This window comes from Notechis scutatus, chromosome 3, assembly GCF_049901735.1.
Source record: "Notechis scutatus isolate UNSWTSFEM ecotype Mainland chromosome 3, rNotScu1.2, whole genome shotgun sequence".
Lineage (NCBI taxonomy): Eukaryota > Metazoa > Chordata > Lepidosauria > Squamata > Elapidae > Notechis > Notechis scutatus.
The window spans coordinates 106794201-106821526 of NC_142011.1; the positions used below are offsets into that span (position 1 = coordinate 106794201).

Genomic DNA, 27326 nt, shown 5'->3' on the forward strand with positions numbered 1-27326 from the left:
CACCACTTTGAGTCGTCTTATTTGGTGGCTTTTTTAATGTAATGAAGCGCCACAGACCTCCCATTCTGCCAGCACTGATTAAATCTGTAACACACTTCACGAAGCACTTCTTGTTGGACGAAACACACCAGTTTTTAGTTGTGCACAATGGTAAATATTCTTAGAAAAGATAATCTGTATATACCTAGCATTCCATTCATCATTCATCCACAGCATTATATAAAATGGGAGCTCATCCAAAGCAGTATTTGAAAGAGCTGCACTGAAAAGAGATCTAGTATCACAAGGAGTAATTAAGGGAAAGCCAGAGACACTTTTGTGAGCTGGTCTCTTTGTGAGCTTCAACAGTCGATTCTTTCTGTTCTATGACTTGAAAAAGACACCCTGTGAATTTTGCTTATACTTTCTACACCAGCAGTCAACTTCTTTGGAACCATCATTTGAGTAATCTTGAGAGTTTGAGAGGACTTCTTTGACAAACAACACAAATACCCCTTTTCTGTTACAATTGTGCCACATAAAATACATCATTTATAAAGAAAGAAACTTATTGTGGCTGTTTAAAAACTAAAAACAATCAAACTAACAAAAACATTCAGCTCCTTTTTGGTTAATTCAACTCCTGTGTAAATTCAGTTATTTTTAGGCAGCAGGCCAAGCAGTTCAGCATATAATTTATACACAGAAATCCGGGGCAGGACACTATCTATAAATTTAATTTATCACATGTACTTGTGGATAAGTCCATCCATGGATAAGCGAGCCAATCTGTTGAAGTGGTGAAGGTGCTGGCCTAGAAACCAGGAGATTGAGAGTTCTAGTTCTGCCTTAGGCATGAAAGTCAGCTGGGTGACTTGGGATCAGTCACAATCTCTCAGCCCAATTCATCTCACAGGGTTATTGTTGTGGGGAAAATAGGAGGAAGAGGTATTGCATATGTTCACCACTTTGAGTTAATTGTAAAATAATAAAATCAGGATACCAATTTAATCAATAAGTAAATAAATTATAGACTCTTGAATTTTTAACCAAAATACCATTAAAAAATGCACCACCCACGGATAAGCCGATCCACATTTTTCATGGTATTTTGGTTCCCCCCAATACCCCCCCCCCCCCCCCCCCCCCCCCCCCCCCCCCCCCCCCCCCGGACAAGCCCCAGAAAAATCCTCCTCAAAAAAACCGGGGCGGGTCCTTTCCTCCCGCCCCCCTCCCCCCCCCCCCCAACCCCCCCCCCCCCCCCCCCCCCCCCCCCCCCCCCCCCCCCCCCCCCCCCCCCCCCCACCGCCGGTGAGCTCTGAAATATTAACTATGAGCTTGTCCATATGTATATATGGGAAATGCAGGTACTTAAATGTGTTGTGTATTTTGTAGATATCTTTTATCATTTAAAATTGTCGGTTAATCTGAAAATATATAAGGTATATTCCATTTTCTATAATGGATAACTAACATATCAGTTACCTTCTTTGAGGAGACTGTGGAGGAACAACAATCGCCACCATCATACTGACAATAGGCTCGGTTGTTGATAGTATCACACCAGCCATCGGCATGGAAAGGCTATAAAAAAAGAGGGGAAAAAAGCATTCAGTGAATGAAAAGCAACAGAGAAAATCAATTAAGTCTGGCATTCACATGTTAGAAATAATTAATATGTTGAAACATATTTTTTTGTCAAACAAGCCAAGAGAAACAGACCATCCAAAACAGCTATATATCTATATCTATCTATATCTAGCTAGCTGGCTAGCTATATCTATATTTATATCTATATCAGTGGAAGAAGAAAAGAGGGGGGGAGACTGATAAAGAAATCCTTTCTTGAGGTAACTTGAATACATTCAATCTTATATTGAATTTGTATAACCCACACATGATACAATGGAGAGAGGAATCCCAGATGGCCGGGACCTAACACCTCTGAGAGGCACAGCCAGGAGATGAGAAGACCATAAACATTCCAGTGAGATGTATGCTTGGGAAACTGTGAAAAAGATCGTTCCTTCAGAAGGGGTGGGGGTGGAATAAACATACTGGCTTTTGTTTCACAAAATACACATTGAGAGAAGGGGAGGGGTTCTAAACTCCCTTATCTATCCCGGTATGCCTGAGAGACATTAGTTGCTGCTTTTAACCCCTACACGAATTGTCTCATCTCAATAAAGGATTCCTTTTTGATACGTTTTGATACGTTTCCAGAAGTTCATTCTAGTTGATTGAATGGGAAAAGTTCTGTAGCCTGACATAAAGCAGCGTCTGCAATAGAGGTCAGCCTGGAGAGGAAAAAAATTTTTTTTTAAAAAAAACCTTCACTCTACCGAGGGGACCCTGCAGGAAAGGAAAATGTCTGAGTACAGCAAGGACCAAGGGGAAGCCAAATGCTGGGAAGAAACATCGACAGTTAGATACATACCCAGCCAGATACTGACTCGGTGCACCCCATTGAAGATAGCGAAGCTGCCTATGAAACCGCCACAAAGCCCTGGTGGTCTATAGGCATAGGAAAGAGAGACAGCTGGAACAGAAGAACCAGGGGAGTAACCCTCACCCGAGGTAATCATAAACTCGGGTGGAAATTAGAGCTGGAGGCCCTATCGGATCAGGAAGAATGGGACGAGGAGCCACCGGCCAACAACCGACTGAGACGGTACATAAATCGCCTCATGAGGGAAGCCCTGGAGAACCTCAAGGTGAGGGATGCACCAGGATGCCAACGCAGGAGAGCGAGGGAACCAGAAAATGAGAGAACCCAAGTCGCCACCCTGGATTCAACTGAGAATGATTGGGCAGTGGGACAAGCTGAAGAACCAGCAGCCATACCAGGTACCCGACCCCTAAATGCCCCAGAACAGGGGATTAACCCTGGCCAACCCAGAGACATACAACTGCAGAGGAAGGTCCCACCCCGGGAGTAAAATTCGATGGGGACCCCCAGAAACTGGGATTTTATCTGGTGCAAATCCTCACCTACATGCAAGAATATAGGCAGAATTTCCAAACCCAGGGATCCCGAGTACGAGTAATCACCCTGGCCCTGGAAGGGACAGCAGCCAGATGGATGGTGATGCCCCAAAACATCAATGCCCCAGAATTAAGGAACCTTGACCACTTCATGATGGCCCTACACCACTGCTTCGAAAACCCTCTCACAGATAGAAAAGCCCAAGACCACATCAGAGTCGTAAAGCAAGGCCATTGCCCGGTAGCTGAATACACTGAGGAATTTTATGACCTGGCTGGCCAAGTTGACTGACCAGAGGATATCCCAGTCTGTCGGTTCAAAGATGGACTAAATGACGACCTATACGCTCCTGCCTGGCCCGTGGGGCCCCAAACCTCCTGCATGAATGGTATATGATGTCAGAGGAGGCGGAGATAGACATGACTCGTAACCAGTACCTCAGTGGCAAGTTTTGGAAAAACTTCCCTGGGGAAATGGGAAATTTTCAAACCCCAAACCACCATGACTCCAAGAACGTCTGGTTGCTTTAAGTGTGGAAAGGAGGGACACCGCGCAGCAGAATGCCGTTCGAAAACCTCTGCCAGAAAGCCAGACTACCCATCGGGGTGGGGGGAACCTGGAACATCTAGCCCTCGAGGAAAGAAGACTGGCCTGAGGGGCCAAGTAGCTGTGGGATTCTGATCCCCCCCAACCCAGAGGAAGAACCCCCAACACTCCGAGGGGACCTGAGCCTGTCCAAAAGCGATCTGGAAGACAGCCCGCTGGTAAGCAACCCAACTGAACCAATCACTCTACCCTTAAGACTGTTTATCCCCAGCCGAGGGAAGGGGGAGGAAGTTGCAGTGTTGCTGGATTCGGGATGCACCCAATGCCTAATAAATCCCTCCCTTGCAGAGAAATTGGGGATCCAACTGAAAGAAATGGAAAATCCCATCGCTTTCTTTCAATTAGATGGAACTATAGCGGGGGGAGCCAGCTAGGTTTACCACAGAACCATTGAAAATAAGATTAGGGAACCATAGTGAGATGCTCACATTCATTGTAACCCCAGGAATGGAAGAGCCGCTAGTCCTAGGTCTCACATGGCTGTGGAAATGGAATCCAAAAATAAATTGGAGGAAAGGAACCGTACAATTCCAGAGAGACGTAATAGGAACAGAGAACAGAGAGTCAGCCATGACCGGATAGTCATGACCGGATTGTCATCATTAAGTCACCCCCAAACTGACGGATCAACGGAGAGAGTGAACAGTGTATTAGAACAATATTTAAGATGCTTTATTAATTACCAACAGGACAATTGGACTGACCTTCTTCCTTTTGCAGAGGTAGCATACAATAACTCAGTCCATAGTAGCATGGGGTTCACCCCATTCCAAGTAGCCACGGGCCAAGAATTCAACCTCATGCCGGAACTACCCACCAAAGAACCTGAAATCCCCACCCTTAAGGAGTGGATGGATAATTTACAAGCCATGTGGCCAGTGGTAAGATTATCTTTACAGGAAGCTAGAGCAGTTGTCAAAGCTCAAGCAGACAAAAAATGTTGCGACCCTAAACCTTTCAAGATTGGGGACCGGGTATATTTGTCCACAAAATTCTTAAAATCATTACAACCCTCTAAGAAATTAGGACCAAAATTCATTGGCCCATTTCCAATCTCCAGAATTATTAACCCCGTGACGGTAGAGCTTCGACTTCCAAAAACACTTAGGCAGATTCATCCAGTATTTCACTGTAGCTTGCTCAAACCGGAGATCACTTCAAACCTCAGACCCCACCTTCCTACACCTCCAACCCCCATCATGGTACATGGGGAACAACATTTTGAAATTAAAGATATCCTTGATTCACGCACTCAACGTGGATCCACACAATATTTAGTAGCTTGGAAACACCTTCCTTCCTCAGAAAATGAGTGGGTAGCCAAACAACACGTAAAAGCACCCACATTACTATGAAAGTTCCACCTAAAATATCCTGATAAACCATCCTGAATTGCTAATGTAATGCATGATTTTTGTTTTTTCCAGGTAGACCTATCTGTTTTTTAAGGAGGGCAGGATGTCAGATCCATGTATCTGTCATTTCTTCAGTGGAAGAAGAAAAGGTGGGGGGTGGGGGAGACTGATAAAGAAATCCTTTCTTGAGGTAACTTGAATACATTCAATCTTATATCGAATTTGTATAACCCACACATGATACAATGGAGAGAGGAATCCCAGATGGCCTGAACCTAACACCTCTGAGAGGCACAGCCAGGAGATGAGAAGACCATAAACATTCCAGTGAGATGTATGCTTGGGAAACTGTGAAAAAGATCGTTCCTTCAGAAGGGGTGGGGGTGGAATAAACATACTGGCTTTTGTTTCACAAAATACACATTGAGAGAAGGGGAGGGGTTCTAAACTCCCTTATCTATCCCGGTATGCCTGAGAGACATTAGTTGCTGCTTTTAACCCCTACATGAATTGTCTCATCTCAATAAAGGATTCCTTTTTGATACGTTTTGATATATTTCCAGAAGTTCATTCTAGTTGATTGAATGGGAAAAGTTCTGTAGCCCAACATATATCTTGCTTCTTTGAATAGTGCTTCTGTGTTCCTGAATTTTTATGCTGACTTCTGCTGCATGGTATTTTATTTAAAGAAGTTTCTTATGTAAATGAATCCTACAGAATTATTTACTTGTGTGCTGCAAACACTCTGACAGTTATGTAATTAAGGAGGGAAGTTTTATTACATTGTGCCTATGAGAGGCTTAAGATACATGGTCAATAAGTATGCTATGGCAACTGTATTCCTAGCAACTGTATTCCTAGAGAATAGCAGGTAAGGAGAGAGATAATTCCCACTTTTTTTGCTGTATTCCACACAATAGAGTTTGTTTACCTAGTCCTAGATGATGATTCATTTGCAAAGCTAGAAAATCATGACAGCTACAACATAGAATAATAGAGTTGGAAGGGACCTTGGAGTTCTTCTAGTCCAGCCCCCTTACTCAAGCAGGAAACCCTATACTATTTCAGGCAAATGGTTGCTTGGTCTCTTTTTGAAAATCTCCAATGATGGAGCACCCACAACTTATGAAGGCAAGCTTTGGTTGGAATCATTGGTTGATTGCTTTCTCCTTAGTTCTAAGCTGCTTCTCTCCTTGGTTAGTTTCCATTCATTGTTTCTCAACTTCCCTTTTGGTGCTTTGGAAAATAGTTTGATTTCCTCATCTTTGAAGGACCCCCTCAAAATATTGGAACAGTGCTATCATGTCCCCTCTAGTCCTTCTTTTCATTAGACTAGACATACCTGTTAGGAATGTAAGTTACCTAACAGGTATTTGGGTTGAAAATATATAAACCAGGATAAACATTTTAAAACTGTATCTTTAAGAAAATGTGAAGTTATAATTAGGTGTGGTTTCTCAAACAGTGATAAGATGGAGCCAGAAACCTGGGTTGTTTAGTCTTAGTCTCAGAAGAGAGTGTGTCTCAGTGAGTCTCTCTGTTTCCTTCTGTTGGAGAGTTTTGCCGTTTCTGTATTGACTGTTATTCCTGGATTTGATGTAAGTCTGCTACTGAACTCTTTTTGACACTGGACTTTGTTATTGGATTATCCCTGGACTGAAAACTGACTGATTTAACCTGTGAATGACTTTGGACTGCTTATCTTGAACTTTGCTTAAAAGTTTCTGGAAGTAAAAGCCAACATTTACTGTACAGTGTATCTGTGTGCTGTGTGTGTATTATTCAAACACTACTCTCAAATACGTCTCCCTGTGTGCGCTCATTCTCCTAATGGGGAATTACCTCAACAATACCCAATGCCTGTGACCGTTCTTTATATGTTTATATGTTTTGGCTTCCAGCCCCCTCATCATTTTTGTTTCTCTTCTCTGCACTCTTTACAGAGTCTCAACATTTCTTCTGCATAGTGGTGACCAGAACTGGATGCAGTATTCCAAGTGTAGTCTTACTAAGGCTTTGTAAAGCGTTACTAAAACTTCACATGAACTTGATTCCATCCCTCTATTTATGCATCCTAGGACTGTGTTCCATTGTTTTGGATGCTGCTGCACACTGTTGGTTCATATTCAAGTGATTGTCCACCAGGACTCTCACAGTTACTGGCATAAAGCCAAGTTTCACGTAGTAGTAGTTGTAGTTCACAAATACAACTACTAACCCCTAGTGAGTGCTTGTTTAAAATGACTTCCAGATCAGCGTCTAAAGAGAGGAAATGGTGGGATGAAGAAAGTATAAATTGTCTTCACAGTATATGACTCTTAACTGCTCTTGTCCCAATCATTTCAGATGGCCAAAATATATTCAACTGAGATAAATTTGGGCATCTATGACAATTATAAGCAACCATGATATTCATATTAAAAATATTTATGAGCAGAAAAAATGTAAGTTAAAAATAATGAGAGGAAAAAATTAAAGGACAGAAACAATAAAGTGGGACATAAAATATGTTAGAAATCATAGGCTCTTAACTACTGCTAAATATTGCAAATTATATGGTGGGTGGAACACTTGGAATTGTAAGGAGTCAGAATTCAGGTCCTTTGCATTCTGGCATGCTTGGAATTTCAGTTACATTTTCCATCACTTAACCTAAAATAAGCCAGAATGGACTCTAAATTATAATTGATATAATTGGAATGCTATAATAAAATAGCCACTCTAAGGGCTAATATACAGTATACATTAAGTAATTACGTTATTTTGCTCTTGGAAATCTGGGTTCTAGATGAACAACATGTGGAAAAGACAGAGCACAACATTCTAGGAGAATAATAGCATTTTACAAAGCAGAAATGCTTGACTACAGCTGTCTCATATTTCTGAATTACTTTTCCCTTCTTTATGTTCTTGTAGTCCTTGATTTATAACCACAATTGAGTCCTAAATTTTTGTGGCTAAATGAGACATTTGTTAAGTGAGTTTTGCTCCATTTTACAACTTTTATTGCTACAGTTGTTAAGTGATCCACTGCAGTTAAGTTAGTAATATGGTTGTTAAGTGAATCTGGCTTCCTCATTGACTTTGTTTGTTCAGAAGGTTGCAAAAGGGGACCACATGACTCCGAGACATTGCAACCATCATAAATATGAGTCAGGTGCCAAGCATCTCAATTTTGATCACGTGACAAATGGGGATGCTGCAATAGTTGTAAGCGTGAAAAAGTCATAAGCCACTTTCCTCAATGCCATTTTAACTTCGGACAGGCACAACATGAACTGTCGTAAGTCAAAGACTACCTGTACTCACCAAATGCACACGCAAATGCTCTCAAGCAATAACGTGATAAATTTTACCGCAGTATATGAGAATCTGTTTCTCAGGACAAACAAGCAGGTATTGCAAATTACTTTTGATAAACAGGAACCTTTTACCCAGTTGTTTCTTTTCTCTGACCTAGGAACTACAACACATTTTCTTTTGGTTACAGAGTTTCGATTCAGGTCTACAGAATGAAAGAGATGAAAGGAGGATCCTGAATTGTTGTTCAAGCAGGAAATCATTCCCAGACTTCCACAGTTTGAATTCCATCCCCTGACAAGCGTTAAGACATTTCCATCAAAGCCTAGAACACATTTTTCTTTGTTTCCCAATTAAAGTCCAAATAAATAAATAGCCACTCCCACACATCAATGCCAACAAAACAGCACTTTTCTAAAAATATAAATGAAACCTCATTTATTTTCCAGGTTTTTAATGCCCCACAAATGATTTTTATAATGTTTGTAAACAAGAAAATTATAATTTTATGGACTTATTTGGAAGGCAAGGTTAGTTTCCAATATGAAGGGATTAAATGAACCATGAAATTTTTATGGTCTCATTACTACAACCTTAAAATTATTATTCGGGTAATAAGCCATACTCAAAAACCCTTACATGCATTTCAGTAATACCATGTAGTTTTGGAATTGATACAGATCTAGTCTGATCTATTTTATTTTCCCTTTAATTTAGCAAATGCCCAATATAATTAACCGAATAAGCATAAGAAATCTATCTGGTTCAACATCCCAATCAGTTCTCAATAATAAGACATTGGATGGATTGATCCAAACTGATGAAGTAAAAAACTCCAAGCAATTTTACCTACTGAACTTCTTGCTGAGGTTGGGGTAAGCAACCATATATACTCAATAACAGGATTATTGAGTTTGGATTTATGACTGGATCAGCATGTCAGTCAGTCAGCAACTAGTGTAGAGAATACATAGAAGGCTACTTGGACAGATATTAGCTGAACTGTTTCTAGCTCTTTAGTCCTTAGAAATCTGGAGACAATGTAACTGAATAAGGAGGCTAGTACTGGATCCAATCAGTCAGTCTTCAAGGGTTTGTCAGAATTAAGTCTTCCATTCCACCTCCAATAAATTTTGCTGTTTGATGTGCAGAAGTTGTTTGTGGATCTCAGAAGAGGTCATATGTGATAGCTCTGAGGAGAACCTGAATAACTCAGGTGATCTCTGAGACCTCAGCCCTGGGGGTGGGATTCTACCGGTTCTGTCCAGTTCTATAGAACCCCTTGTTAACTTTCTAAGCAGTTCAGAGAACCGGTAGTTAGAAGCAATCTCCTTTCGTTTTTTTCTACCATTATTACATTCTTGCCAGAACGCCTAGACTTCCTGTCTCCGGAGCTTCTGAGGCTTGGCTTTCTTAAAGGGGAAGGGTTGTTTTAAGATTTTTACACTGCTGTTGGGAGGAAATACTTCCCTGGACAATCAGTACTTTGAAGAAATAATTGAATAATGAAGCAAAGCTTTTAGTGACAGGGAACCAAGATGAGTGACATTCAGCAAGGCTTCTTGGCTAGCTAGAAAGATTGACATTCAAATGTGAGTTTACATACCCTTTCTGAGTTTTGGTCTAAAACTGGTTTTTGGTGAAGGTTAATTCTGTGCTTGGTGACATTTAATCCTGTATTTATTGATGGGATAATTTTCCCTATTCAGCTTCAACAAGCAACAGCTACTGTTGTGATTTAATTATTTGTATTGTGTTTGAATTTTTTCCTGCCTCATGGTTTCTTTTTTTATCTGGGGAAGAGGTCTTTCTTCACTGCTTTAGTAGTATCTGGCACTGTCTTTTTGGGGTATACTTCCAAGAGGCAGGATGCAAGCTTGGCACTGATTTTTTTTACTGCCTTTCTGGGGGGCATGTGACCTTTCCTTAAATCTGGATGATTTCCTTAGGATATCTTGTGAGGTGAGTGAGACCAGCTGGTGTCTTTAAGTGGTGCAAATGGATCTAAGTATTGCTTTTCCTGGGTGTGCTTTTTCTGGAGAGCTTAAATTACCTCCCTGCTAAAAGGTTTCACTTTATGAGCAACAGATGGCTGCATCACTGCATTTTAACTATTTTCATTCTTCAAGGTGCTCTGACACCCTGCCTGATTTGTAACTCTGGCTTGCAGGTATTTTTAATCTAATGATTGGTATTTAGGGCAGCTTTTTGCAAGCAAAGAAGCTTTTGTACTTTTGTACAGGCAATCCTTGACTTACAACAGTTCATTTAGTGACCATTCAAAGTTACAATGGCACTGAAAAAAATGACATGACCATTTTTCACACTTATGACCATTGCAGCATCCTCACTGTCAGAAAGGCCAGGTGAGCAGAAGCCCCCCTTGACATGAGTGATGTTGAGTTGGCCACGCCCACCCAGTCACATGACCACCAAGCCACACCCACCAACCAAGCTATGTCCACAGAACCTGTTGTTAAAAAAAGTGAATCCCACTCCTGCTCAGTCTACCTGATTTTTGGGATAGAATAAAAGATAAGAGTCAGTTCTTATTTTTTATTTTTTACATTTTGGATGGTTAGGCTGGTTGTTCAGCCGAGACACTTGTTTCTAACTCTTAAACAGGTATTCATAGGACTTTTGAAAAAGTCACCAGGTCTTGAAGATAAAATATATACTTCTACTCATTTGGCTTTAGCTGGGACACATTCCCAATCAAACCAAATCCTTAGATTTCAACTTAAAGCTCATATTTGTTCTTGAGACTTTTACCATTAGTGTGTTCTGAATCTTACTAATTTATTGAAAAGTATGTATGTATGATAAATGAACACACAACATTAAAATGTAGAGATATCATATAGATAACAAAGATATATACTGTCAGGGCAGTTCTCTTTCCAATTGTAACATACGGCTGTAAAATCTGGACCGGCAGAAAGTCTGAACCAAGAAAAAATGAATTTCCTTTCATTTGTAATGCTTGAAATTATTTTGGAGACTACCTTGAACTGCAACAACAAATAATATAAAATAAAAATAAAACATCTTGAAGCACTCATAATAAGGCTAAGACAGTTTGGACACATAAGGCAAAGACGAGAGTAATTAGAGAAGACTCTGAAACTTGGCAGTTAAGGAAGAAGCTAATTCTACTGCTAATATCTTCAATTGCATCTTTGGACATGTGATTCTAAATTCATGATCTCTGATTTAAAGTCATCAGTTATTTTAATAAAATAAATTCTTCCAAAGGAGCTTATATAGCCTCCCTTTATTTGGGGGGATGTTCAGTTAACTTCCATATTCAGGGCTTGCTGCATATTAAAATCCTACATACTTTCTGCAAATACACATGTAGATAAGAACCCTTTTTTAAAACCAGAATGAAATTGTTAGGGAAAGTGGCTTTCTTCTCCACTGCAGATAAATGACTGATTGTTTTGTGGAACTGAAGGAGTAAACCCATATTTGCTACTATTGGTTTGGTGCTCCTTCACCACTACACACTGAAACAGCACGTACAGATCATTTTAAAAACAAAAGAATTCTCCTATTTTGGATATTTTATAAACCCATTTTTCTACCTCGTTTAATTTGCACCAGGCTTATAAAAATTGTATTTCCATATACTTCTAAAAATTCCTATGCCTGGTAGCCAAACTACAGTACATGTTATGACCTCTATCTTCTAACTATAAGTCCTCTGCCATGGTTCCCACAGTAATAACCCAAGGCTCCTTTCCTAATGTAAGTTTGTTTCAACACTGTAAAATGCTTGCAAGTAGGCTTTCTACAGAATGGCAATCTACTATGGCCAAGGACCACACTTAATTTTTGGGAGGAGAGGAATGGATGCCTGCAAAGCTGCCAGATTTGGGTTTGGCCAAATTTATTTTTAAATTTATTTATTAATTCATTTATTTTTTTAACTGTGATGACAATTTAGAGCATGTGTGGCCATTTGCATCTGTTACCCACTTCAAAAATGGTAGAAAACCTTGTCCGCTTTCAATAATGACAGCTAGAAAGAGCTCCAAGAGATGTAAGCAGAAGTTCCCATTTCTCAGCAATTTAAAAAGAACAGTTGCCAGACTGTATTAGAATCGTAGTCTGTCTCTTCCTTTATTTGGTAATGTCTTGAGGTAACATCACAAAGTGTTGATTTAAAATATATGAGTGGGACAGGAATTGGTGGCTAACCGTATTCCAACTGGCTTTGTTTTTTTGTGGTAGTGTTCTCTATTTTGCATCTGATAGCAATAGCAATAGCACTTAGACTTATATGCCACTTTACAGTGCTTTACAGCCCTCTCTAAGTGGTTTACAGTGTTAGCATATTGCCCCCACAATCTGGGTCCTCATTTTACCGACCTCAGAAGGATGTAAGGTTGAGTCAACCTTGAGCTGGTGAGGCTCAAACTACCAAATTGTAGTCAGCCGGCAGTCAGCAGAAGTAACCTGCAGAACTGCATTCTAACCACTGTGTTACCAATAATCTGCCTACGCGAAACATCTTACAAGTGAAAGGGAACCATAGGCAAAAACCTTTAGGAAGGGGAGGGGAAAAAAGCAGTTCCCGCATTTCTTTTAGAGACCAACAAGGAACAAAAGGAGAAGTACTGGAACAAGTTTTAAATCAACAAATATATTTGAAATTCTTAGTCATATTTGATACACAGCTATCCATTCCAAAGTATTAAATTAGAAAAAAAAGATGGCTTTGTACAAATTCTGCTTTCAACAAGGAAAAGAAAAGGAATAGAAAGCACACTTGGCTGTTGTTTGAAAAAGGCCAGCCCCCAAAAGAGAAGCATGAAACAGCTTTCTATGCCATCTGTTCTTCTCATAATAGTACAAGATTAAAGTGACCTAGAGCATCTGTAATTCAAAGTTTATTGCACTGCCATCATTATTGCTGATGAACTTTCCAAATGCTTTCCCCTTTTTGCACCCTTCTTGTGAATTTACAAATGCTTTACTCCTTTATTCCTGGCACAGAGTGTCTGAAAAAGTCAGAAAGAAAGATGAATGGCCAGAAGGGAAAAACAAAGTTTAGCTATTCTGGCATCAGACAAAGAAGAAATTAGAGTTAGAATTAATCCAAATTACATCATAAAGTTGCCATTTTTTAAGTCTAGGAAAAGAGTCTTGCTGGAGCACAACCTGAAGGGCAAGTGTCCATGTACACCAGCAACTGATGTATAGCAATTTAACTATCATAGCATTTTTCAAAATTTGATGTTGTTTGATGAAATATAGAGACCTCTATTACTAATTCTTTCCATAGTTTCTCTCAAAGAACTGTGTTTCCCAAGATCGGTGGGAAATTAGATACAAGTATTATACACGTATAGTATATCCTAACACTTTGTGATAAGGTGCTAATTGCTTTCACATCTCATGTCCACCTGTCCTAAGAAGTCTTTACATGCTAAATGATGAAAGAACATGGAAGGAGGCTTTTTATTCATCATTAGACTTTGATCCAGAAATGACCCAAGTAAAAGCAGATTGATTCTACTTTCAAAATGAAAGACCTGGGTGAACGTCCAGACATGATAGCATGGGTTATACCAATTCAAATCATAATGTGAGATTACATATTTGAACATTTACATTTAAGAACCCTATGCAGGTTAAAAAGCAGTGCAGCAGGGAATAAACTACAGGTGTGACTGTTCAAGGTTACAACACCACTGAAAAAAGTGACTCATGACCAGAGGTGGTATTCAACCGGTTTGCACCGGTTCCAGAGAACCGGTAGCGGTGATTAGGTGTGGGTCGCGGAACTGGTAGTAACTTCTGGCTGGCCACATCCCCGAACCGGTTCCCCGGTCGCTGGTCACTTAGTTGCCCCACCCACCCGATGCTCACTCCCTCACACAGTTCGCTCGCCCGCCACTCGCCCCGCCTAGTCACTCCTCCCTTCCTATGTGGCACGCTGGGCCCTCATGGCTTGCCTAACCTGACTTCCCCACGTGGTGCCTGTGCCCCAACTGAGCAACCCTGATCTGCCTGCTCACAGGTAAGCCTGCGAGTCACGCTAGGCCCCCGCCCATTGCCTGGGGCCTTTCCGGGCCTCCCCCTTACCGGGCGGGAGGAGGCCAAGGTGGGGCGCTGTTTTCAAGCCAGTCCAGAGGGTGGGGGGGCAGTGGCGGTGGCAGCGCAGCTATGGAAAGCAGCCCCAGGATTTCCCGGCCTCTTGGCCCCAGCACAGCAGAGAAAGTGAACGGCTTTCCATTCGCTTTCTCTGCTGTGCTGGGGCGGTGGAGGTGCCCTGAAAGGGAGGCCAGAAACTCCTGGGGCTGCTTCCCATAGCCACACTGTTGCCACTGCCCCTGCTGCCACCACTGTTGTGCCCCGAAAGGGAGGCCAGGAACTCCCGGGGCTTCCGCCCCCACCCATGTGCTTCGAAAGGGAGGGCGGATGGATGTTCCAGGGTTGCTGCTTTCTTCATTGTCCCGCCTCTCGCTGCTCTGGAGTTCGCCCAATAAGTTCTTCCCAGAAAAGGTGTGTGTGTGTGAGATAGAGACAAGGAAGGGAAGGAAGGAAGGAAGGGAGGAAGGGCAGGAAGGAAAGAGCAAGAAAAGAAGAAAGAGCAAGTAAGAAAGAGGAAGGGAGAGGAAGGGAGAGAAAGAAGTAAAGAAGAAAAAAGAAAGAAAGAAAAAAAAAAAAAGGAAAGAAAGAAAGAAAGAAAGAAAGAAAGAAAGAAAGAACGAAAGAAAGAAAGAAAGAAAGAAAGAAAGAAAGAAAGAAAGAAAGAAAGAAAGAAAGAAGAAAGAGCAAGAAAGAGAAGGGAGAGAGAGAAGGAGAGAGAGAGAGAGAGAAGAAAGAAAGAAAGAAAGAAAGAAAGAAAGAAAGAAAGAAAGAAAGAAAGAAAGAAAGAAAGAAAGAAAGAAAGAAAGAAAGAAAGAAAGGGGAGAAAGAAAGAGAGAGAGAAAGAAAGAAGAAGGGGGGGAGAGAAAACTCTGTGCTATTATTTTTAATTGTTCCATTATTTATCATATATTAATATTTTGCACTGTCCCTACACCTGGAGTGATTTTACTGCCTTTCTTTTGCCCAGGTATTTTTCAGGGTTTACATGTCAATAGTCCAGAGCATAAATACAGGTGTGTTTAACAGAGTTGAAAGGGACTATGGAGGTCCCCTGCTCAGGCAGGAAAACTCTGAGGATGCCAAAGTCTGAATAGAGGTCCTGGGAAAGGTGTTAGAATAACAGAATAACACTTAGAAGGGGCCTTGGAGGGAGCTCTATACCATTTCAGAGAAATGGCTCTCCAGTCTTTTGTTAAAAACTTCCAGTGTTGGAGCACCCAGAACTTCTGGAGACAGGCAGTTCCACTGGTTAATTGTTCTCACTCTCAGGAAGTTTCTCCTTACTTTTAGGTTGCTTCTCTCTGTGTTCAGTTTCTATCCTTCTGGTGCTTTGGAAAGTACATTGCCTCCACCCTCTTTCTAGCAGCCCCCTAAAAGCCTGTTGCCTATCACCCTCTTGGACAAAGCATGTGAGCCATTTCCTCCTTTCAGTGGTCCATGAAAGTACATCTATAGTATGTAGATAATAAACTCAAAAAAAGGTGAACCACATTTTTACAGAACTATTGATAAGTTGAGGCTGGGTGTGACAAGGAATGGCTGGGAGGGGAGAAGCCAGGCGAGGCACCTCTTGACTTTAGTGACATTGAGTTGGCCACACCCACCCAGTCACATAACTACCAAGCCACACAGCCAGTCATGTGACCACCAAGCCAGGCCCACCCAGTCACATGATGACCAAGCCATGCCCACCCAGTCACACGACCACCCAGTCACATGACCACCTGTCACATGGCACTAAGACATGCCCACCCAGTCACGTGACCCTAAGCCGTGCCCACCAAATAAGCTATGCACACAGAACCAGTAGCAAAAAATTTTGAATCCCACTACTGCTCATGACCATTTTTCACACAACCATTGCAACATCCCCATGGTCATGTGATCAAAATTCAGATGCTTTACAATTGACTTATATTTAAAATGGCTGCAGTGTCCCAGGGTCAGTGATCATGTTTTGTGACTTTCTGACAAGCAAAGTCAATGGGGAAGCCACTTAAAAACCGCGTTCCTAACTTAACAGTTGCAGTGATTCACTTAACAACTGTGGCAAGAAAGGTAGAAAAATGCGGCAGGATTCACTTAACAACATAATTTTTAGGCTGAATGCGGTCAAGGACTACCTGTACACCAAAAGTCAGATTTCTTCTTCCATATGGATTACAGGAACAGTAGAAAATTGATTTATTTTCAGTCTGAAGAGGAACTATTTGTTTGATAACTACAGAAGACATTTCTGCTACATCTTTAGATCAAGCTCAGGGATGTAAAAAGTACCGCCCAGCAACCATTTTGTGGCTTTGACAGTTCTCCCTTCAAAGTGGTTAGATCAACATTTGGGGCATTCGTTCATTCATTCTACATTTGTAGGAATATTGAAGAGCTCTACACTACAATGTTTAATCTCTAAGGCCCTCCTGAATAGTAAAGTGGATAAAGCTACCACTGACAGCTGACAGGCTTTAATCAAGTCAGTTTTAAAAGCCTCACTCTTTGGAAGTTACAACTGAGGTCTCAAGAAAACTGTTAGGAAGCCTGTTGATCAAGTTCCTGTATAAACATGACAAACACTTTTGAACTCTAAACCCTGAGTCCAATCTGGTGAATATCACTGGAGTTGGTCATACTAAATGGCTAGTGACCCACCTCTCGAAGCGCCTAGACTAATTGAATCCCTCACAGTGGAAAAGCCTCTCCTAGTGACTGCATCCTTCCTGAATTGCTTAAATTGAATTATACATAACGGACTCTCTCTATGTGTATTGATTACACAGGGTACGTTCTCAAAAGTTGGGAACTGGTGACAATAATCCCAATTTACAATTGAGTGGCAATAAAAAGGACACAGCAAATTAAAGATCCTTCTGAGTACAATAAAGTACATTATATACAAAACATCTAAATAAAATCAATTCTGAAAGAGATGATTAGAGACAAATGGGGGGGGGGGTTTGCACAAAAGCACAATGGTTTTTCCCTTTGGCATATGATAGAGGAAGACAGAGAAAGTGGGAGGGGGGGGAGGAGAGAAACAGACAGACAGAATATTTCTTACCTCACAAGAAATAATACAATGAATAGATTTTGGGTTAGGATACCATTCCAGTCTTCCAGTACATACGATACTCTGAAGAGAGATAAAAAGAGTTTTGCGTTAGTCAAGAGGATAACAGCAAGCAAAAAAATTATTGATGATATATATCTTATGTCACCAAAGATATATTATATTCTATGTAATGTTAAAGATTTTGTGCAAATGGAATTACAAATTATATACACAATCTCCTATATGGTAAAGAATTTTGATTCCAGATAATTTTAGGTTTTGCATCATCCTTTTTCTAAAAAAAAAAATCTTGATTTGTGAACCTTATATAGTATATGCAGGCTTATCATTGAAAGATGTTAATAAAAATATTTGACTTTTAAACCTATCAATCCCCACAAAACAAAGAAAATAATATTGTCCTTAGCTAACCTAAAAACATGCCTATACTTTTTGATAAGTATTGTAGAAGCATTTATGTTAATTTACCTCACTGCTATAATATCAAGGTTACTCTATATATGATGGAAATATGTAGTGAAATTCTAAACCAAGCAGGTTAAAGCCCTGAGACAAGAAAAAGAAACATAGCTAAAACTAGTTTATACTATTCACTATATCCTTCCATATTTTTCTATACTGAAAAGCATCCTTGCTTTTTAAGCATTCTAGCATCCTTGCATCCTTGCTCTTACCATCTCCATTTACCTTTTTTATATATTCTTTTCTTCTTTGGAATTATCAATTCTCTGTTTTTGAGGATCTCATGAACTCAGTCCAACCACAACTTTTTCAATCTTTCATATCTTCACCAGTAGGGGGTGATTGTGCCCTAACGCGCGCGCACCGATCAAGCCAATCAGCTGGGCGGATGAAGAAACAAAAAGCTAGGAGTGACCCTCCCACACGATTTTCGATCTTTTAACCTCCCATCTGGATGTCGGAGGCTTTTTCTTCCTCCTCTCAGCTGATCGGAGGCTTTGTTTTACTACCGTTCAGCTGTTCAGTTGAACCGGGCCGAACCTGTAGCCTGCCACCATTGTTCTCCACAATTTAATTCCTGTTCATTTGCTCTATATAAACAATTCCTCTCGACATATATACCCTTCTGTATTCATCCTCCTTCACTCAACACTAATTCATTCTTGACTATTATCTCTTCTTGTTTTGTCACAAACATTTCTGAAGCACCCCGTTCTCACTGTATTCAACTTATTTATGGGTTTTTCTTGAAAAGACCCAGCTTGTTTCCATATAATGAAGTGAACAAATGTAGACTCACATACGTAACTATTTTTGCTTCTTTGAATGAAGTATAAATACATTTAGATTACTGCGTTTATAGTTGATGACTCCAGTTGGCAGATTTCAGTCTGCTTGACCCCAATCAATCTAAGCCCAGGTCCCTAATCCACTTCACTGTTCTTTCTACTTCACCCTGATCTGTATGGCAGATACCTCTTGGAGACAATGATTCAACAATGCCATTAAAGTTCACAGAACATCCAGTCGACCATCAAATCGAGGAAGAGAAGTGATTTGAAAATATACAGAAGGATCAAGAAATTAACAAAAAAGAGAATTATGTTTAGCGACAGCTCCTGGCAATGGGAATAATTTAGTTTCACAATAACAAAACCTCCTGCCTATATTACTCTCTTTTCTGTTTCCCTATTCCCAGGAGAACACTTTTATGTAGCAAGGGGTTTTCAGCTGGAAGGGAAAACATTTCACAAAAAAACCAACAATAGGAGAAAATCAACTCAAGAGCATTCCACTTCAGAATTACAGACCTTAAAGGGGCATAGATACCCTTTTCCCGTTTGAACATAACAAGCAGCACAATTGCAGGGTTTATATAATAGAACACACAACGGTGTCTAAAGAAATGAAACTTAGATAATCCTGAAAATTCCCATGAGGAGAAAGATAATATTGGGTAAAAGATAGATAATCGTATTCAGCTCCATAACAACTTGATTTGGTTTTTAAAAAAATGTTTTTAAATACCATTTAAAAATACAATCTTCTATTTCATTTTCAGGCAAACTCAAGTTAGATGAAGCAACAGAATGATAACATCTGAGGTATTTTAGCCACTCCACTGAGAGGGATAAGAATGCAACTAGAAAAAAGCTAAACAACAGAGTCAAGATTCAGGGTAACAAAACCAGAGTGTATCATGATAACTTAGAATGCAAACAGATACTCCACAGATGTTTCCAGATCATTTTTCCTATTTTTTCTCTCTGTACCTATGCATTTCTTCTTCCCAGAAAGAGCTGGAAAGAATGCCAGGCAAAGACTCAACCAGTGTATTTTCCCAAGCATCATCCAAGCATGAACGGTGTTTGATATGTCTATATTCCTTATTTAAAAATCATGATTAAGTGAAGTTCTTAAAACTATATTCCAATTGTTTCCAGCCATTAATACTTCATTGTTGGCTTTTCCCACTCCTAGTCTTGTTGGATGCTTGTTCCATAATAACTTCATCATGGATTATAAAAAGCAATGATCTCAAAGCACTATATTGCCATAAGAGTTAGTATTCTATTTATCACATTTAGAAACTGCCCATCTCCCTCACAGTGGGGGCTGTAACGTTTTGACTTCCCCATGTTGACATTGTCACATTCAGATTCTGTTACTAGAGCTGTTACAGCAGTGGTCTTGATCTATGTAGCTTAGGTCTAGTTTGTTGGGATGTCATTACTCTTACATGTCAAAAACAGAACAACAGAATATTTATTTATTAAATTTGTTTGCTGCCCAGATGACCACGAGGTGACAATAACATTACTGGTTGTTACCTATACTTTATGGCCAAATCTACCCTCTGGAGCTACACCTATGTTTTTTCAAACACAAGGTCTAAATTGGATTTCTTAAAAAGGGAAACAATAATTTACATCCCTCCCCCCAGATAAAAATGTAGCTTTGATTTTCCAGTTCATGATGATTGTTCATAATGAAGCCTCCTTTTTTAAATATTAAAAATGTTAGAATCCCCCAAAATGAGAGAGGTAAGAGGAAATGTCTAAGTAAGCATGAAGAAAAAGCTTGCCCCTTTAATTAGAAATCCAAGCTGCAGTCAGAGGAAGGAGGAAGATGAGTTTTGCACATCATAACTCTTTTAGCTCTTTTCAAAAATAACTTCCTTTTCTGTGTGTTTTTTGCTCCTAGTCATACTCGCTCATCACTCTCATAGCTTTCCTAATGAAACTGGACTATAAGATGGAAATGTACATCAGATCACTGAAGAAACTATAACCTTAGATCAGCACTTTCCACAGTTCTAGGTGAGCAGACTAAAAGCTAATATATTCCTCTTTCAAAGTTGCAGCATTTCCCCTTCTTTTTACCTGGACTTTGGTAGGTTTCAGTCTGTGATCCATGGTATCAGTTGTGACATTTTCAGGCAATGTCACAGGATCTCTAGGTAGAAACAGACAGGAAGGTGTGCATGAAGCCCCTGGCACAAGACAAAAAGGGAGAGAGAGAAGTAGCAGATTATAATATCCATCGAGAAATGTGCAAATGCCAAAGGCCAAATGCCAAATAAAGATTTGCATGCTCTCCAATTTGAGAACATAAGGACTGCTCTGGTACTTACTGCTCTGGTACTTTCAAAATTCATCAACAATTGTGAGAATTTTTTATTTAGAAAAAGCAAGAGGAAGAGAGAGAAAATCTAGGTTGCTTGGTTGGAGCTTATATATATATGTTTTCTTAAGTTTTCGCGGGTATTTATATGTATGGTATTCAGCTCTGTTCGGGTATTTTCCCACATCATTATAGTTGTGCTTTTAAAGTTGTAGCGACCGAAACGTTGCTACAACTTTAAAAGCACAACTATAATGACGTGGGAAAATACCCGAACAGAGCTGAATACCATACATACATACATACATACATACATACATACATACATACATACATACATAATCTCCCAGGATTTAGGATGCTATTTTCCCCCTCTGCCCCACCCCACCGCAGTTATTAGCTGTAACTAAAGTTGTCCCCTGCCACATTGCTTTCTTTTGCCACCTACAATGTTTACATTTGACAATCTGGAAGAAGTAAATGTCTAAGCAAAAAAAAAAAAAAAAAAAGCAAAATGTGCTGCACTGCAAAAGTTGCATGTGCACAGTATTAACTCCTCACCACCACCACTCATCCTATATAATTCTCTGTGTGAACATGCTCTGTTCTTTGGAAACCTCAAATAATTTTTGCTACAGAAGAACCCAAAGACTTTACAAGCTTTTGAAAGCCCTCAGTGAACAGGCACCATTTTGAAGCTTTGAAATATTGACAAGCAGCAAATTACCTGTGTGACTTTTTTTTTGAAGGGGTTTAAAGAATATTTTTTAAAAATCAGGGAAGATTTATAACATTGGCATGTTGGACTGAGATTAAAAGAAAAAAACAATTATATGGTTGCCTTTACTGGACGTTTGCTGACAAAGATGGTGGATGTAGCATTTTGATTTTACCTCAGTTAAGGGATGAGTTGTGAGGAGAAGAAAGTTCATTTTATTCTTTTTTTTTTTTGTAGAGACAATGGTAAGCTATTAAAATTGTTTTTACTAGCTGTGAAGTTAATTCTTTTTTTCCTTTCCCCTTTTTTACCCCTTCACTCGCCCACTCACTCTTTTTGCAGTTTTCTGCTTGTAATTTTGGTGGTTTTAATTGACTTTTACTCTTTTTCCGTATAACATTTAGTAAAATTATTTGCAAAATAAAGACTAATCTATTTACTCAGAGGAATTCCATCTTTAATGTAGTTTAAGTAATTTAACATTAAGAAAGTTTAAGGGGAGGACTAACCTCTAGATTTCCTTTATCTAAATTATGGACATGATGAGAAGCTTTTAATTTTACAGGCATTCAGCTTTATTAGTGGGTATACATATTAACCTTCATTACTTTGGGATGTAAGTGGTCAAAATCAAGACTCTCTCTGGGTACAATGGGCCTGATTTCCTTTTTAGGAAAAACTGTAATTGTAACTTCAGCATGAAAGGCTGCAAAGCAGATAATGGAAGATCATGGCACAGAAACAAAAAGTTGATCTTATTCAGATGAAAACAGGTAGGAAATAAGAGATTTCTATCTGTTATTGTTCTATCTGTGACTATTGTAGCACTGTTGATGTTACCTAGTTTGGATAATGAAAACAAGCAAGCTCAGAGAGCACCAGGGACCCTTCAATTAAAACTTGTGCAATGGCAATATGTTCAATTAAAACATTTGTTTTAATTTTATGGTTTGATCCAGATACACTAGCTTCATGTACAACTCCTGATTTGTTATAAATATGGAAAAGCATTTTAGATTATTTAAATTCTACAGTATTTTTAACAGGAGTATTGGAAATGTATATCAGTTATATGCAAAGAATAAAATTAGCCTAGATTAAAAATCCATGGTTAATGGATTATTTAAATCCATTAATAATTAATGGACTGTTAAATATCACAGAGTATAGGTTTCAAAGTTATGGTATTTATTGCAGCTATTCATTCTTTGTCAACTTCAATTTCAACTGTTTGAAAAATCTAGAAGCATGGCTAGAAAAACATCAACACATAATCATTAGATGGCATTACCCTAAGTCAGTTAATCAATGTTAAGTTTATTATGATCTTAAGATAATATTAATTCAACAGAAGTTTCTTTACATGCTTACAGCATATCCCAGATTATGTTTTAAAAGGGTTGGCTATTGATTTTATTATCTTGGATACTCTTTTTTCTGATGCCATTAACTATATCTTTACTGACATAATGGCAAAACTGATCAATATTCTATTGGAAGAAGACTTAATGATTAAAAACAACATTTCTTTCTACTTTTTCTCCTTAGTTTTTATTTTTCTTTCTTCTTTTTGTACACTAAATAAAGATTCATCATTTTTTATGGTTGATATAGTGTTGGTCTTCTTTCCCAAAGTCACCTTCTGATAACTTAACAAATCACAACAAGCTTCTCAGCTCTATTAATCTTTCCAGACTTTATGAATAATGAATTCTTCTTTTATATTTAAGACTCTTTTGCATGTACTAATCTCCTGGAAAAGCCTCTTCAGGGATAGGAAGATGTTTTTTCATCAGCTTAATCTCAGTGAAGGAAAACTCAGAGGTTTAATACTATTTGATTTAAGAATACAGTTTACAGTTGGGAGACATGAGTAAGGATCAGGCTGTGTACCCTTTTCATTTTTTTTTCCTTTTGAGAATTACATAAACTCTTTTTCAATCAACAATACCATCCATTCTTTCTGGCTTCTAGAGTAAATATTTAATATGAATCTAAGAGAGAAATATGTTTTTGTTGTTTGTCTTTGGGACTTACTTGTGAATACCTGAACATTACATTGGAAAAAGAAAAATATAAATACTTTTCTTGCTTCTATTAGGATTGCTCTGCTCTGTTTGTGTTACAGCCTCACTCATATTAAACACTCATATATTTTGCAAATATAAATGTCTATGGAGAATATTTCATTTTAAAAGAGCAATAGAAAGTTCAAATAGAAAGAAAACGGAGATATGCTACAAATATTTATTTAATTTATATACAGCCTCTCTCACAGTGACATAAAATGTAAACAGCATATACCCTTAATTTTAAAAAATAAAATTAAAAACTGAAGCCTTAAAAATAATCTGTTCCACAGATCTGCAAAGAACTTAATAGGAGAGTTTAGGTTAATGGGATGATCAGAAACTGTATACCTTACCAATTCTATAACCTTGCTCACACTTGTATTCCACTGAATTAATCTCCTGTGGCGGTGCACACTCTCCCTGCAATTCTTCACACAATTTAAATTCTTCTGTCCACAAGCCATTTTTAGTGCAAAGAATGGAAAGCTGAAACATACCAGAACCAGATTAATTCATAAACTGTACAGAAGTTACAGTCCCTCTTTGTTACCATATTCACTATAGTCAATGTCACCCGTATAGTCCATATAGGTTACATTAATGGTTATAACTTCGATGGAATCCTGTGATTCCTGCTGATCTCAAGCTAATTGCAAAAATGTTGGTTTCTCCCTTCACAAAAAAACCAGTATCCAGAGTACATTTAAGTAATTTTGTGATCTCCCCTTTTTCATGAGAGAGTTTGGCAGTCTGGACCAGTGTTCAGATGCTGATTTCAGCCATAATGTTATCCCTCTGTTTAGGGATATCAGTTCGCCATGGTGTTTACTGGAAGTCCCTCAAATATCTTCTAATGTAAGATTTTTGAACAAGTGTTATGTATTCTTCAGTCTTCCAACACACATATTGATGTAATCCATGGAGATTTAACATTTAGTATGTATTCAAAATTAAGGAAAATAAATGTAGGCTGTCCTTTAGTGATCACAAATTGGAACTGACAACTCCATTACTTAATGAAATGGTTGCTAATTGGAAAATCATGGGACTGCAATTTTTGTTTTCCCCACCCCTCACCATTTGCAATGGGATAATTAGCAAGAAGGGAATTAATGCATTTACATTAATTATAGAGAAAGAGATTACAAGAGATTAAGCAGGCACACAATGAGGAATACACATCAAAAGTAATGCACTGGCACTGGCAGCCATAAACACACTACACAGATAGTTCAGTGTAGTCCCCATTGTATGCCAGCTTACTTTCTTGTAATCCCTTCCTCTATAATCTCTCCATTTTGGGAATGGGTGGGGGGGGGACCTCAAGTGATTTTTGTAGGCAATCTTTCCTGTGTCTGAACTGTTTTGGAGTTTTTCCACTCCCCACCCCACCAGTAGAACAGTGTGATTGGAGGGGTAACAGAACAAGTAGGCACACAGTGGGGAATATACTGGGCTGTATGAATAGCACATTTGCAGATCCCAGCCCCAAGGATCACCTTTCGATGCGCATTGTGTGCCTGCTTTCTCTCTTGTGATTCCTTCCTTCCTTCCTTCCTTCCTTCCTTCCTTCCTTCCTTCCTTCCTTCCTTCCTTCCTTCCTTCCTTTCCTTCCTTTCCTTCCTTCCTTTCCCTCCTTCCATCCAAACTCTCTGATCTACAAGGGGAGGGAAGACCAAAAAAAAAACATGCTAGGCCCAGGTCTCAATGTCATAAATTTGAATGGCAGTTGGTAAACAAGGGCTACTGGTATTTTTATATTCATTAATCATACAATGGCATGATTTTTATAAGGAATTCGTGGAAGGAGCAGGAAAATAAATTCTGCTGGACAGGCCTGGTCATTCTCTTTTTATTACATAATAAAACCAAATTCAAGAGGTGCCAGCAAGCAGAGCAAAATATGGCAATCAACATTTGGTAAAACTGAAGCTGGAGCTACTATGTGGGTCAAGATTCAGTCTCACAATCCAATGGAAACCTGACCTATTTGCAAACTGACCATAAAGTTGTCTTTACCGTCTTACTCTGTGGACCACAGCTAAGAACACACCGACTGTCAAGCTCAAAGCCATTGGTGCAGTTGTACATCCCTTCAAAGACTGGTGGGGGCGGTTTACAAACCACAGGAACACAGCTCCCTTCCTCCCAGAAGCCAGTTTCAAGGCAGTGAATATTCAAAAATGTTCTGGGGATTTAAAAAACAAAAGAGGAAGTGGTTACATCATTGCAACTCTGTATCAAAACAGTTCCCAAAATTAAGCCAATCTCAGTATTTTGTGATGACTTTTGGAATTCATATTCCAGTCTTCTGTTGATCAAATACTAAAAATTATCCTGTTTAGTCCACCTTCTCCTCCCCTCTGCTATCTAGACCAGCGGTCACCAACCGGTGGGCCGCGGCCCACTGGTGGGCCATGAGAAAATTTTGGTGGGCCACAGAGAAATCTCACCCCCAGAGCACTCCCCCCAAAGCAATTAATCCAGACTGCACAGAAACACAAGGCTGCTCAGCCCACATGGCCCGCGGGAACCCTCCCCGCCCACTCACTCCTTACCCAGCAAACTTGTCTGCTAAGTTGCTATTTTTCCTTTTTCCGACCATCACCTGTTCTGCTGTGTCGGGAGATTTAGATTAGCTAGGAAACAGGAAATGGTTGGATTTCTTGCTTTCCAGCTAAGCACAGCCAAACCTCTCTTAGGACTGAAGGTTTGCTTGCAAGAAAATTCAGTGCAGACTCACGGCAAGCAAATTTGAGAGACTGAGCTAGCCAATGGCAGATAGATAGATCACTGAATGATTCTGTGAGCAACTCAATCTGCCTGCTTTGCCTGATGGATAAAAGTTGCTTTTTTTTAATAAAAAATTCAATATTTACATACATGGTGTGTTGTGAGTTAATTTTGTGAGTTTGCTTGCAAGCAAATTTTATGTGACAGACTGAGCTAGCCAATGGCAGACAGATAGATTTCTGAATGAATCTGTGATTCTGTGAGCAACTCAATCTGCCTGCCTGCTTTGCCTGATTTTGGGTAAAAGTTGCTCTTCTTTTTATAAAAAATTCAATATTTATATAAGTATTTATAATATTTACATACAAGCCATGCCCAGCCAGTCACATGACCACCAAGCCACACCCACAAATTAGGCCACACCCACAGAACTAGTTAGTGGTCCCTGGGTTCTAAAATTATGAGTTTGGTGGTCCCTGAGGTCCAAAAGGTTGGCGACCCCTGATCTAGACAGGTTACTTCAGGCAGGTAGACAAAAATATCTTAGAATCAGCATCTTGGGCCCCTCCTTAGTAAATTCTTTCCTGTGGTTTTTCTGTTTTTTTCAGCTCTATTAAGAAATTACACAGCCTCCAAGGATATGTTCTGAACATGGCTGTTTATTTCTGGAAGACACTGCTGTACTGCCACACCATAACCATCTGAACAGCCTATTTATTTAGCATATTTTTATTCCACACTTCATTTGCAAAGCACAGGTCTCTTCTGATAACCAAGGTTATTTTTCCACATTTGTAAGAATAAGCTCTCTGAGTAAACAGCA

The 27326-nt window shown here is 39.4% G+C and overlaps 1 protein-coding gene across 1 annotated transcript in view; it reads right to left on the reverse strand.

Annotated features, from left to right (window-relative positions):
- The window catches only part of PAPPA2 (pappalysin 2), a 169967-nt gene that overhangs the window by 6799 nt on the left and 135842 nt on the right, over positions 1-27326 (reverse strand). Inside the window, exons 17-21 of the mRNA XM_087960905.1 lie at positions 25790-25958; positions 24124-24256; positions 20740-20849; positions 17384-17455; positions 1465-1563 (exon numbers count right to left, since the gene is read on the reverse strand). Of these exons, the coding sequence (XP_087817031.1) occupies positions 1465-1563; positions 17384-17455; positions 20740-20849; positions 24124-24256; positions 25790-25958 (583 nt within the window). The remainder of the gene's footprint in view (positions 1-1464; positions 1564-17383; positions 17456-20739; positions 20850-24123; positions 24257-25789; positions 25959-27326) is intronic.